Source organism: Nannobrachium achirus (genome assembly GCF_963921795.1).
Source record: "Nannobrachium achirus genome assembly, chromosome: 15".
NCBI lineage: Eukaryota > Metazoa > Chordata > Actinopteri > Myctophiformes > Myctophidae > Nannobrachium > Nannobrachium achirus.
The window spans coordinates 23,515,380-23,530,379 of NC_137822.1; the positions used below are offsets into that span (position 1 = coordinate 23,515,380).

The 15,000-nt window shown below is 44.3% G+C and overlaps 1 protein-coding gene across 2 annotated transcripts in view; it reads right to left on the bottom strand.

Annotated features, from left to right (window-relative positions):
* tcf4 (transcription factor 4) overlaps positions 1-15,000 on the bottom strand; it is a gene marked incomplete at its 5' end in the record, with an annotated part of 240,833 nt that overhangs the window by 102,543 nt on the left and 123,290 nt on the right. For both annotated transcript variants that reach the window (XM_080742729.1, XM_080742728.1), the window contains 2 exons: positions 11,593-11,642; positions 13,298-13,424. In XM_080742729.1, coding sequence (XP_080598855.1) covers positions 11,593-11,642; positions 13,298-13,424 — 177 coding nt within the window. The remainder of the gene's footprint in view (positions 1-11,592; positions 11,643-13,297; positions 13,425-15,000) is intronic.

A 15,000-nucleotide genomic window follows, 5' to 3' on the forward strand; every position in this document is an offset into this window, starting at 1 on the left:
TGGTTACTTTAACAAGGTATTATAATTATATTCTCCACACTTGTATTCTCCCCATCTTGACAAAATGGTATATTCCCAGGTTCCGCAGGTCAGCTGCACAGGTGCAATGATTGTGGCACGTTTACTAACATGCCAAGTTTAGCTGCACTTGAACAACCGTTCCAGGCTGCCATATCCAGCCCAAGAAACCGTAGAAACCCGGGTAAAAAAAGAGGACAAAACCTGATTTTTTCGCGAGGACTCCCATATTTGCCATACCCTAGCTTTTGCTGAACTGACACCACTGGGCACCAGGTATCAGTCAAGAGTTGACTTGCCAGCACATTTTTGTGTCAGTTCAGCACGCATAGACAGACAGACAGACAGACAGACAGACAGACAGACAGACAGACAGACAGACAGACAGACAGACAGACAGATAGAATGTAGTCAATGCAATGTTGTAAAAGTGTGTGTGTGTGTGTGTGTGTGTGTGTGTGTGTGTGTGTGTGTGTGTGTGTGTGTGTGTGTGTGTGTGTGTGTGTGTGTGTGCGTGTGTGTGTGTGTGTGTGTGTGTGTGTGTGTGTGTGACATCCATCAGAGTTACCACTTACTGGAAAAAAGTATGAGAGAGAGTGAGACAGAGAGACAGACAGAGAGAGAGAGAGAGAGAGGAGAGAGAGAGAGAGAGAGAGAGAGAGAGAGGCGGGCGAACAAGGGCTGCTGCACACTAATTATGTATGCATGATTTAATCTGCAACTCATTAATATGCAAATGTATTCATATGTTAGTTACTAAATTAAAAATGCAAAGCAGTCCTTATGGTGATTTCTCTGTGATATTTTTTTTTCTTTGCCGAGCTAACGAACAGAACATTTTGGGAAATACAACAAATTAGGGTGGTGTAGGACTGGGGTGGGGGGTGCTAAAACTTCACCCAAACTTCCTGGACTTAATGGTGTGTGTGTGTGTGTGTGGGGGGGGGGGGGGGGGGGACATTGTTGATTGGGCAGAGACCCCATTGATTCTGATTGAGATAATCTCGTATCTCCAAGTTTCAAATGTGTATGTTTTTTTCTCAAAGTAAAGCCCTGCTTCATCATACAAGGCCGTCGCACAAAAGTAGTGAATACAGCCGATCTACAAGCACACAACGCCATTGAGGCATTGTGTGCTTGTAGATCGGCTGTTTTCAGTAGTTTAAATCATTTTTTAAGTGACAAATACAGAACGAACGGTTTTGGACATACAATTGGTTTCCACCCGACAACGACGTAATGCTAAAAAAAGTGAGATTATCCATTTTCCGCATCATCTGAAATGCACGCGGCCTACCCCAGCTGACCACTTGAGTGGTCAGATAGGTGGGCCGTTTGAGATTTGAGCATTGCTAGAAATGTAGTACATCTAACTATTAATTTACCAAATGTCTCTCTGTCAGTCTGCTGACTGTTAAGCCCCTATCAGAGTCCAAGGTGAAGAGCTATCCACCGCAAATTTTAGGTGGAAAGCTTTCCACCTCAAGTCAGAAAATAAGTGAAGGCCATCATAGTCAGTCACGGTGAAGTCCTATTCACCGTGACTGACTGGTCTAGATCGACCAATCAGTGAACAGGGTGAAGACTCAGAGCCTATCTGTCTGAAAGTAAAAACAGAGAGATGTGTCGGGACTCGCGGTGGAAAGCTCTTCACCGCGAGGAATGACGTAACGTTGTAGTTTTATGACTCAAAAAGACTACACCGCGGTGGATAGCTCTTCACCGCGGGTACCGACTCTGATAGGGGCTTTACTGTTACTAAACAGTGTGGCCACCATGGTAACAGCCGCATGCTGAAACAATGCCCAAATAATGTCTATCTGATGTGATGAAACAAATGACCAAATTTGGAGATGACCGACATCACTGACTGACATCACTACAGTGCCCGAATTTGGAGATGACAACACAGACACGGAACACCATATATGGGCATAAAAGAGAGCCAGACAGACGGATAAAACGGGTGTTGCACAAGTGTGACTATTCTGCCCAACGGGCACCGGTCTGGGTTCTCCAACATTACTCCTACATTCAATCCCTCATGTACTATGCACACCCCCGGGCACGGGACTAGTTTGTATTATACATGTATCTGTTTTTAAGCTTTTTGTCCGGTTCCCAACACATCTCCAGTCCCCAAAAAATGTCAAGCGTGGCCTACATCTGGCACAAACATCTCTAAGTTTGTTGTACGCCCAAAATGTGCTTGAGTGAAAGTATGAAGGTATTGGCATCAAAATGTACTTAAAGCACCAAAAGTAAAAGTACAAAATGTTTGAAAATGGCAGATCTACAAGCTCACAACGCATTGGATCGCGACGCGTTGTGAGCTTGTAGTTCGGCTATTTTAAAATAGTCGAGGTATAAAATAGGGCTAGAGTGGTTTATGTATGTATTATAACATTATAATTGAAATCTGCAAAGTAACTAACTAAAGTTTTCAAATAATTGTAGAGGAGTAAAAGAAAAGTACAATATTTGGATCCGAGATGTAGCGGAGTAGAAGTCAAAGTATTGGAAAGTGGATATACTCAAGTAAACTTATACTTAACTCAAAATTGTAATATAGTATACTTAAGTAAAGGTACTTAGTTACTCAGCTTCCCTACTGTCTGTCTCTCCTATACACGGTCTCCCTCTCCGATTTCCCACTGTCTGTCTATCTCTCTGCCTGCCCTCCATCTTTCAGACTTTTCACATCTCGTTACATTATTCGAGTTTTAACAAATGTCGCCTGTTTTATGATAACTTTGAAAACGAGGGGATCAGCGTTGCCGAGATTTAAATAAATATCGTTCAATCTTGGCGGTCGGCAGGACAGACTGGAGCATTTAAAGATACTCTCACAACGCTTTCCTGTCACGCACGCACGAATGAGATATAAAACTAAAGTTAAAATGAAGTTTATGTTTGTTGCAACGTTTAAATGAGCAACTATCATTCAGGATGTTGCATTTAGTGACAGACAGACAGACACACAAGGGAAAGAACAATTTTGAGGTTTTCCTTTTCTGAGGCAGCCCAATTATTTCCTGAGGGTTGGGCCAATAACACACACACGCACGCATGCACACATGCACGCATGCATGCACGCATGCACACACACGCACACACACGCACACACACAGCAAAGCATGCACAGCTGTTTGTGACTACAATGTTGAAGCATGATGTCATGCTACGCTAGCTGTCCATTGGGTTCAACTGCTATCATAAACACGTCTGCCTCACATCTGCACACAACACCACCACTCTATCAACACAGTGCATCTACCTGCACCTCTACACCAGGGGTTTTCAAAGTGGGTGACGGGGCACCCTTGGGTGCCGCGATGCCAGTCCAGGGGTGCCACGAGATAATTTGATAAATTTGGAATTCATCAATATCAATACATCAATATCACTTCACTATGTTAGTAAAACAGACCTGATTTGCACTGTATTTGATGAGTTCTTTTTCTATCTACGTCAACTCTCTTCACCAAAAAAAGCCGATCTACAAGCTCACAACGCGTCACAACGTGACGCGTTGTGAGCTTGTAGATCGGCTATTTTTGGTGAACCTCCCCCCAGAATAGGCATGCTGGGGTTCAAGTGGTTAAATGTCAAGTATAACGTTATTTTCAGTCAGTTCTGATAGAAACGGATATTTCTCCAATATGATGTAAGATTCAAAAAATTCACAGTATAACTCAGGGGTGCCGTGGATGAAAAAGTTATTCAGAGGGGTACCCTGAGTCAAAAAAGTTTGAAAACCCCTGCTCTACACTGTAAAAACTATGAACACACTTAACACATGCATCTATCTGCACCTCTACACTGGAAAACCTCTATGAACATAATGCATCTACCAGGGACGTGCAGAGAATGTTCGAGAGGCAGGGGCTGAAATTTCTAAAAGGGCCTTTTGGGGAAAATATCGAAAATAGCAGACCTCCATGCTCACAACGCGTTGTGTTGTGAGCTTGGAGGTCGGCTATTTTCGGTGCCTTATACCACATTGACCTAAGCATAATTAAGTGAATACTGGAGATGTGACGTAACGGCATGCATTTCTACACAGAGAGGGCAATTCTTTCAACATAAGATGCTGCATTTAAGTTCAGGAGAGGGCACTTTTTACAGACAGATAAAAGGGCATGGGCTCAAGCCCCGTTTGATTGTATATTCACGTGCCTGGGATCTACTGTACCTCTACACTGTAAAACCTCTATGAACACAGTGAATTTACCTGCACCTTTACACTGGGATTCATTATTCAGAATGTCCCATTTCACAGAAAAAAAAACCCACATTAAAGTATTTTTCTTTTTTGTCGCTTCCTAAGCCAATCATTTGATGACCAGCAGTGGTCTGCTTTGTTCCCTATGGAGACACAAAGAGTCTCCTATTGGCTTAGGAATGCGACAAAAACACACAAAGATATCCATGAATTCAATGGTGTGAGTAATCAATAGATATTTTGGAGGTGAACTATCCCTTTAATAGCATCACAACCACTTTAAACCTACAGTAGCCTATATGCATCAGCTATTTTAAAATAGCCGTAGTAGAAGCCCACAACACGCAATTTTTTGGATACGATTCCCGGGCACAAAATATTTTCAAATGGGGGTAGACCGTACTCAGCCATGGTGCCTCAATATGCATTGCTATAAGGTGTTTGTTATTGTTGTTGTTGTTGTTGTTGTTGTTGTTGTGGTGTGTGTGTGTGTGTGTGTGTGTGTGTGTGTGTGTGTGTGTGTGTGTGTGTGTGTGTGTGTGTGTGTGTGTGTGTGTGTGTGTGTGTGTGTTTTCCTCTTCAGCTGTCTGTGCATTCAAACAGTCAACCTAATTCTCATGTGTTATAGTATGAGCAACAGAAGGCGGTGAGGGACGTTAGCTATAGCAATATCTAATACGTGGGAACAGATGCACGCACACGCGCACACGCGCACATACGCACACACACCGAAGGCCTGGGATACCCCAGTCATTTTGTGTCAGAATAGGTCTCAGGTCTCCATTGTCTGAAACGATCATTGAAATGCCATATGCTAGCAGCGTTAGCTTAAACCACTAGAGTCTAGTTAGACCCAGCTAAACTAGCACCGCTAGCGTGAACCACTGGAGTCTTGTTAGAGCCAGATAAACTAGCCTGGACGCATAAAACTGAGGCCAGACATGGTTTCACCATTTGTTTTAAAAAGTACATTATTCCATAGGCTTGTGCACATTGTATGTCCATATTTCATCCCCTTTTAATGTTCTTTTTTATGTTTTTTTTTTTTTCTTCATTTGTATTTATTGTTATGCCTTATGCCTTACTAGTTACATTTACACACTCTCAGAGTTACAAATCTATAAATTAATGTGAGGTGATCTAACTCTTCCGTCTCTGACCACTGTCCTATCTGAATAATAATGCATTAGAATGCCATAACACAACCTTTAAGAATGCCACAAGACAATCTTTGAAACAGATTAGGACAGGACCCATACATCCAAGTGAAAGTTGTCCCCCACGGACCGGCACTTATACACACACACTTTACAATGAGGGTTTTAATGTGATTGTATACGGACACACACAATATCAAAAGTGTATGACAATGATAGAGAAACAGATAGTTAAGATGGCGAGACAAAAAAAGAAACACACGCCTGAGAGAGAGAGAAACAGACCAATAAAACATGCATGCATGCATGCGTGCGCACACACACACACACACACACACACACACACACACACACACACACACACACACACACACACACACACACACACACACACACACACACACACACACACACACACACTCCACAGAGGGGAAAGGGAAGGACAGGCAGACATTAGGAAGCCAAGCTGTAGTACCTAAAGCCGTCTGTAGGGAGCAGTATGATTCACCAGAACAGCACTCCTCGTCCACCCCTCTGCCTCCTCCACATTCACTTCACTTCCCTCCCCTCCACACACACACACACACACACACACACACACACACACACACACACACACACACACACACACACACACACACACACACGCACGACACACACAAGGGACCGTCGCCTCTCTCCTACTGTGCCTTCTGCAAGACCTGGCTTAATTTAATTAACGCTGTCGACTTTAAACAAAACCGCATCTGAACCCAGGCAGGAACAGAGCACAAATAGACCCGCTTGCAGCTGAACTAAGAGACGCGTCGGTCAGAGCGGGCCGCGGGCCTGGCCTGGCCCGGCCTGACCCCGCTAAGCATGGCACGGTATGGCTCTGCTCAGACAGGTCTGGCTTCCATTTGGTTTGGCTTGGAGGCGTCATTTCGGACACCAAAACAGATGGTGGCAAAAAGACGAAGACCATTATGTTCGTGGCAAGCGGATGACTTTCACGCCACTACATTGCAAAGAGGAATATTGTACTTTTGACTCCTTTACATTTCCGGAATTCAAAATGTACTTGCGTAAAAGTACAAAAGCATTGGTATCAAAAGTACTACTGTAGTACAAAAAGTAGAACCATCTCATTATGTAGAATGTCCCATTTCACAGTTTCAAAAGTATAAAAAATCTTTTGAAAATGAAGCAGATCTACAAGCTCACAATGCGTCGCATCATTGTGTCCTAGTGGAGTAGAAGTAAAGGTACTGAAAATTGGAAATACTCCAGTAAAGTAAAAGTACCTCAAACTTAGTAAATGTACTTTACACCACTGTCCAGCAGAATCCCTTCTATTTATCCCCCAGATAAAGCTCTATGCGTCCACCATTTCAAAGCGGCCTTGTCACTAGCTGCTCCACCAAGTGACAAAATGGTTGGGTCATTTGTAGGGATGGGACGATATAAACATTTCACATCGCGATTATTGGGACTAAAGAAATCGCGATTTACGATTGTATCGCGATAATCAAAATCCATTATCCTGAGGCGGAACATTTGCCAAAAAATATTCGATCTACAAGCTCACAACACGACTCGTTGTGAGCTTGTAGATCGGCTATTTTTGGCAAAGACATTTGATAGAGTGAAAAAAGACTATCAATATTATGTATACTAGAAGCTCGGGCGGCCCCAGCGTCTAGTCGGCGACCTGGCCAACTCGGAACAATGTAAATAGGGAATGAATGCCCCGCCCTTTAATGCAAACCCTATTATACCTGTTTTCATAGGACCCGTTTTGACCATCTGTCTGCCTGTGTCCATTTATGCCCATATATGGAGATATCTGTATCTGTCTGTCTGTCTGTCTGTCTGTCGGCGTCCATTTTATGTCCATATATGGAGATCACTGCAGTTATAGTTCTGGGTCCATTTTATGCCCATATATGGAGATATCTGTCTATCTGCGTCCATTTTATGCCCATATATGGAGTATCTGTCTGTGCCTCCAACTGTGTTGCAGACACAGTGCCGGTTCCCCCTTTAATGCAAACCTCAGTTATACCTGTTGTCATAGGACCCGTTTTGAACATCTGTTTGCCTGTGTCCATTTATGCCCATATATGGAGATATCTGTATCTGTCTGTCTGCGTCCATTTTATGCCCATATATGGAGATCTTTGACCATCTGTTTGCCTCTGTCCATTTATGTCCATATATGGAGATATCTGTATCTGTCTGTCTGCAATCCATTTTATGCCCATATATGGGGGCATTCATTTTATGCCCATATATGGAGAACGTGCGTGCCCGTGGGACGAACGGTTCTCGAGATACGCGGATTACATACATACATACACACTCACAGAGATTTTTTGTTGACTCATGTGACGTACGTGATGTCAGAGCCTTTTATGAGTGATGTCACAATGAGTCAGCGCTTCCGCCGATTTCCTCCGGAACAGCCTGATGTCAACAATCAGATTCCGAACGTTTCGCGCCGGTTCGGGAAAACCGCGCGTCGGGTCGGGTCGAGACCCGGCACTGCACTCCGTGCCGCGGCGTGGAACGCGCGTGCCGAATCTGAAGCCGGTGGGACGAACGGTTCTCGAGATACGCGGATTACAGACACACAGACAGACAGAGACTTCTCGCATTTATAGATAGATTATAAGTACCTTTTACCAATTTTAGAGGGTTTAAGTGGTACCGGATAATGCAGCTCGGCAAATAAAAGGTGAATTGATCCCAGTGCATGACGGAGGACGTTATCACAATAAATTAAATCTCCACGATATGATCATCGCGAGTGTTTTTTATCACGATAAACGATAATATCGTGTATCGTCCCATCCCTAGTTTGTTGACCACTCTCAGCCTGGCCTACTGTACCATATTTTGAACAAACGTCATGCCATTTATTTATTTCAAAATCCGATTGCAATGCGTTGTGAGCCTGCAGATCGGCTATTCTAGCCATACTACGACAGCATCATGTGACAAATTATAAAACAAGAGCTTACGTTAAAATAGTTGGCCCTGCTTATGCAAGAATACTGCCTACATACGCATACAGTATAACAACTGCTGACATTGATAAAACAAAAGAAGATGCTTGAATGGTGGAGCATAAGACTGCAGGTCACCCCCCCCCCCCCCCCCCCACACACACACACACACACACACACACACACACACTCACGCACACGCTTTTGCTACCTTCTAACGTTGCGAATAGAACGCCTAATTTTCTTTTGATTACAAAGACGTCCCATGCTTTATTCTCAAATGATATGTAATTGTTTCTCTACAGTAAGTAGCTCATCAAGTCAGCAAACTAAAGTGTGTGTGTGTGTGTGTGTGTGTGTGTGTGTGTGTGTGTGTGTGTGTCTGTCTGTCTGTCTGTCTGTCTGTCTGTCTGTCTGTCTGTCTGTCTGTCTGTCTGTCTGTCTGTCTGTCTGTCTGTCTGTCTGTCTGTCTGTCTGTCTGTCTGTCTGTCTGTCTGTCTGTCTGTCTGTCTGTCTGTCTGTCTGTCTGTCTGTCTGTCTGTCTGTCTGTCTGTCTGTCTGTCTGTCTGTCTGTCTGTCTGTGTGTGTGTGTGTGTGTGTGTGTGTGTGTGTGTGTGTGTGTGTGTGTGTGTGTGTGTGTGTGTGTGTGTGTATAATGGTCAATAAAGGAATATTCATTGTATGTGATTCCCTCCCCAGATGGCATAAACAAACAACAAAACTGTTAATTTACCCACACGTTGCAATGTAGAGCTACAGTAACCACAATGCTGCTATTTTAACAGTAGAGTTTTTGCCATGGATACACAATGAGCGGATAATAATATTAGCTGAAAAACATCAAAAAGAGCCAGCCTTGCAGCAGGTCTATAACTCTTAGAGTGTTCAAATGGAACCAAATGAACCCTACAGGTCCATTTGGTTCCATTTGTACACTCTCAGCATTAAGTTGTTCTCTAAAACATTTGAGAACCACAAGTTCTAGTTGGATTCATAGTGTGCCATAGTGTTGTAGTAATACATCATAGTGAAGAAACCCTGGAGAATTGACATGATCAAAATAAGAACATTATGATGGTGTGTAAAAAAGAAAATCTAATATTTGTCATGGTCAAGACCAAGTCTTTACCACGGACACATTTGTCCGTGTACGGACATATTTGTTCGTGTACGGACATATTTGTCCGTGTACGGACATATTGATGACCCCTGACCGGACGCAATAATGACATCTACAAGTTGGAAGCCAACCAGCCACAATGGTCAGGTCTTTAACACTAATAGTGCCTCTTAATCTGAAGGTTGCTTGGTGCCTCGGTGCCACGCCGTTTCCTCCATAGGCCGCCGCTATTATTTTGAAGGGCTGGAAGGGGGTTGTTTTTGTTTTTTTGGATTATCACTTGACGGCAACGATTACGTCATCTAGTCACATGACAGTGTGGGTCCAGAAGGGAAACATGGCTGCGCGCATCCTGTGTCTAGAGTGTGCAGAGTGGAGACCCCTTTTTGTATACAAATGTCTTTTATGAGTTATTGAAGTTTCTTTATGGGCCTCTCAATGGATTTACTATGGAGGAGCTTCACTTCGCGTGCACGCCCGTCGTGCGTTGTAAACAAATCGTGGACATTACCGATGCGGGCGGGACCGGAGCGACGTACAGTAAGTAATAATATCTTTACTGTATATACAGTAAGATTGACAGTCCTCACCGTCAACGGCGCCATGGTATTAACCCTTTCAATGACGGTGAGCGTCGTCAACAGCAGCAGAACAGTTAATTAACACCAGAACACAAGCAGCAGCTGCTTCATGATGCCACTCTGCCACCATCATCAGGACAAAGATGTTGGCATTTGGAGATGACCAGGACCAGGGCAACTACATCAGAGTGTTTGACACACAGACCAACTGCTGGCTGAGCATGTCTTCTGCACGCGTGTTTCCTCAACCCACCAGGATTGAGTTAAGACCTGCCTCGCGGAAACGCCCCTCTCAATAATATTAAGTATGAAAGTGCGTATGAACGTTAGTGCTGCTCGCTAAAGTGCAAAGCAATACTGTACCTACGCCATACCGATCCATTACAATAATACACGCAGCATAATACACCCAAAGCCATATCCAAACTATTACAATTTAACTGATAATCAGTAAGAGTTTTTTATTTTGAGCACAGTAGTGACAAATTAATAGCTTTCTCAGTACGTTTTTATCTTTAGCAAAGTTACAAAGTTTTCTCTTTTTTAAGCACAGTACAAAGAAAGTTTAGCACTGTTTATTCTGAGCACTGTAGTGACAAATTAATAGCTGTGCATTGTGCAAATGCAGGCTTTTCTCAGTACAAGTTTTAAGATTGTCTTCATGCCTTTACTAGGTCTGACTTTATCCACCCTCCACGTGTCCGGCAAGGATTTCAGCCACTCCTGGAAGTCCTCGCGTTTTCGCGAGGCGGGTCTTAACTCAAGCCTGGTGGGTTGAGGAAACACGCCTTCTGCACAGCTTCTTTTAGAATGACACTCCAACCGACATTCAACCGTTGCCTACAAAGTAAATATGTATAAGGTGGCAACTTTTGACATTAACCCCAGTGTCTGATCCCAACTTTCATCAGGATCAGACCTTCAATGATCGGCAGGAACTCAATGGTGCCAGGAGAACAACCTGTCTCTCAACCTCGGCAAGACCATAGAGCTGATCGTGGACAACAGGAGGCCTGAAAAGATAGCACAGCCCATCGCAGCGACCTCAAGTACCACTGTGTTTACATGACCGAGCCAAGACCTCTGCTGGGATGAACACAGTGGCCATGTGGTGAAAAGAAGGTACGGCAATGTCTCCTTCACATCTGGCAACTTAAGTCCTACAGGCCTTCTACAGTGGAACCCCTGAGAGGGGTAATCATGACCAGTTGCATTACTGCCTGGTATGGAAACTGTACTGACCGCAACTGCAAAGCACTGCAGAGGGTCGTGCAGACAGCTCAACAGTGCGCGCAAACACGTAAACAGCTTCCAAACACACACACACACACACACACACACACACACACACACACACACACACACACACACACACACACACACACACACACACACACACACACACACACACACACACACACACACACACACACACACACACAGCACAACCAGCAACACAAATAACATTATTTATTATTATATTAAAATGATATTGATCACTTACTGAGGACGGGAGACCTGGAGGTACTTTTCGTACTTTCTTTGTTTGAACATCTGAAAGGAAAATTTAACAAGTCTGAATGAAAATAATAAATGATACAGTTTGAGAACAGGATATCATTGAGTGCATTGAAGTGATACAATGGTCAACACGTGCACACACATACGTCCAAGCACATCCACTGAAACTGGGAAAGCATCCGTGTAATTTAGATTTTAGTGTTGGCTATTCACAAATAGCAGACGTACAAGCTTATACATCTGCTACTTTTGAACATTTTTGAAAAATCTTTAAAGTGTGAGAACTACTGATTTAGATGTGAATTGGAGAATCAGCCTCAGGTCTTAATGGGTAAAAGCCAATACATGATACTTCTGACGTTGGAAGAAAAAATTACTTCCGGTTCAGGCGAGCTTTCCTAACTAGGACATCTGGAGGCCAAGGAGTTCTGAGAAAAGGTCAGAGGCCGCCCATAGGAAGTACAGAAAGACATGAGTTAGTTACGTGCTGTAACTGCTCCCTTTTTGAGGAAAAGTTTGGACGTCGGAAGGTGCATGTATTGGGCTTTAACCTCCTGGGGATGTGTGGTTTTGTTGCTAATCAACAATAAAGCAGTGTTGGAAACAATTTGCCTATTTATTTAATTCAGTCCTGACAACTGTGCCGCTGTATATCTTTTTTTAATTATTGTTTTTGCGGGTCACAGTTCAGGTCAGGTCACTGATTAACATAATATTTATTCAGGTCATAAAGGGCCGGGGGGAATTGAAAAAGCCCTGACCTGCTCATCCGTGTTAGTGCGCTGACAACACATCGATCTGCGTGTTCATATTTCAGTACGCTCTCTCTTTCCCTCTGTCTGTCTGTCTGTCTCCCTCTTTCTCAATCGCGCTCTGCACTCACATCACGCACAACAGAAAATAATAATAATAATTTGGAGTTTCACAAAAGAGCCCAGGGCTCATCGGAAGGTAACCATCCATGCATCTTCAACCGCTTATCCGGAATCGGGTCACGGGGGTAACAGTTCCAACTGAGACTTCCAGATTTCCTTATCCCGAGCAACTTCCTCCACTCCCTCCGGGAGTATACCGAGGCGTTCCCAAGCCAGTTTGGAGATATAATCCTTCCATCTGGTCTTTGGTCTGCCACGGGGTCTCCTCCCAGTGGGACATGCAGCGAGGACCTTCCTAGGAAGGCGCTCGGGGGGCATCCGTACTAGATGCCACCTACCACCTAAGCTGACTCCTTTCCAAGTGTACTTCTCACCCTATCTCTAAGGGAGATACCAGCCACCCGTCTAAGGAAACCCAACCACGGGACACCGCTTAGAGACAACTCAGAAGGTGAAACTTTTGGGAATCAAGGTGTGTGTGTGTGTGTGTGTGTGTGTGTGTGTGTGCGCGCGCGCGCGCGCGTGCGCGCGTACGTGCGTGCGTGCGTGCGTGCGTGTGTGCGTGCGTGCGTGCGTGCGTGCGTGCGTGCGTGCGTGCGTGCGTGTGTGCGTGCCGTGCGTGCGTGTCTGGTCACATGGTCCTTTATTCCAGCTGTGTAACTTGCAAACGTGATCAATAGATCGATAGACAGACAGACAGACAGACAGACAGACAGACAGACAGACAGACAGACAGGCTGACAGACAGACAGTTTCAGTAAGGAGTAGAACAGTTCTTAAGTATATAATAGAATGCATTGAGGAGTGTCTTACCCATGGTGTCCATTGGCAGAGGTCTTCTCCTCTGGTTGGAAGCATAGTGCTGGTAGTACTGTCCACCTGGTTTAGTAGGAGACGTGGCCCCAGGACTGCCCATGGCCAGCTCACCTCCCAGCAACGACTAGAGACAGAGAGAGAGAGAGAGACACTGTGTTATATGTCTGGGCCAACCGAACATACAGTATTTTATCCAAAACTGAAACAAATAATACAGTACTTGTTTGAGTTTTGAATTCCTTTCCCAGCTTTCAAGTGAATGAATAAGAAATACATTTGCACTCATCATACCATTTTCCACCCATCATCCGTCCTGGCTATGGGGCTGTGACCACAACAACAGATCCCATAGCCTGCTGGGACCAAATAGCCGGTGACGCACGCACGCACGCGCACGCACGCACGCACGCACGCACACACACACACACACACACACACACACACACACACACACACACACACACACACACACACACACACACACACACACACACACACACACACACACACACACACACACACACACACAGACACAGACACACACACACACACACACACACCGAGTTAGCTTGGTTGTGCATGGCCCAAGCAGGCCTTTCTCATGCTAAACAGGTCCTAAGTTGGCTAATTAAAGGGCTAGCCACGATACCATGGAAGGTAGAACAAAAGAACCCTTGTCTTAAACGAAGTGAGCCACATCAACACAAATGGACAGCAAGCTAGCGCGCGCACACACACACACACACACACACACACACACACACACACACTCGCGCACACACATGCACACAAACACACACGTACACGCACGCACACACACATGCGCGCGCGTGTGTGTGTGTGTGTGTGTGTGCGTGTGTGTGTGTGTGTGTGTGCATGCATCTTTCTTTTCATAATGTTTTTGAAGGCACCCAGGCCAGTCCTGTAACCCATGGCAACAGACCAACCGATGTCCCCCTTCCTGTCTCTGTCTCTCTGTCTCACTTCCTGTCTGTCTCTCTGTCTTTAAATTTCTTCCTCTGACTTCATCTGTCTAATCCGGGGGTCTTCAAAAAAAATCTGCATGACCAAGGACCCCTTAGCTGAGAGACAGATGAAGCAAACAGTAAATACTAGTCATATAAAAGATTATTTATTATCATAATTTATTGACAGGAGACTATGAACTGACTATGAACGGACTAATGGTTTATGGCTTTATGTTGATCTATCAGTGCATTTATATTTCTTTGTTGATAGATAGATACCTTTATTTTTTTTGTTGATGCTGTTGTTTGTTATGTGGATGCACTAAACAACAATTCATTGTACAGTATATGTTTCATAGAGTGACAAATAAACATCTCATCTTGTCCAAAACGTACTTTTATTCCACGGAAATACATCACTTTGACCCGATAGCAGTTTACACAGTAGTCAAGGTCTTGTATGTATTGTATATATCCCCAACGTATCGCCCCCCAACCCACATGAGTTAACTTAAGTCACTGTACTCATCCTTTGTATCTACAGCATATATCTATCTATCTATCTATCTATCTACCTACCTATCTATCTATCTATCTACGTGTGTGCATATGCGTGCGTATGCGTGCGTGCTTGCGTGACACACACACACACACACACACACACACACACACACACACACACACACACACACACACACACACACACACACACACACACACACACACACACAC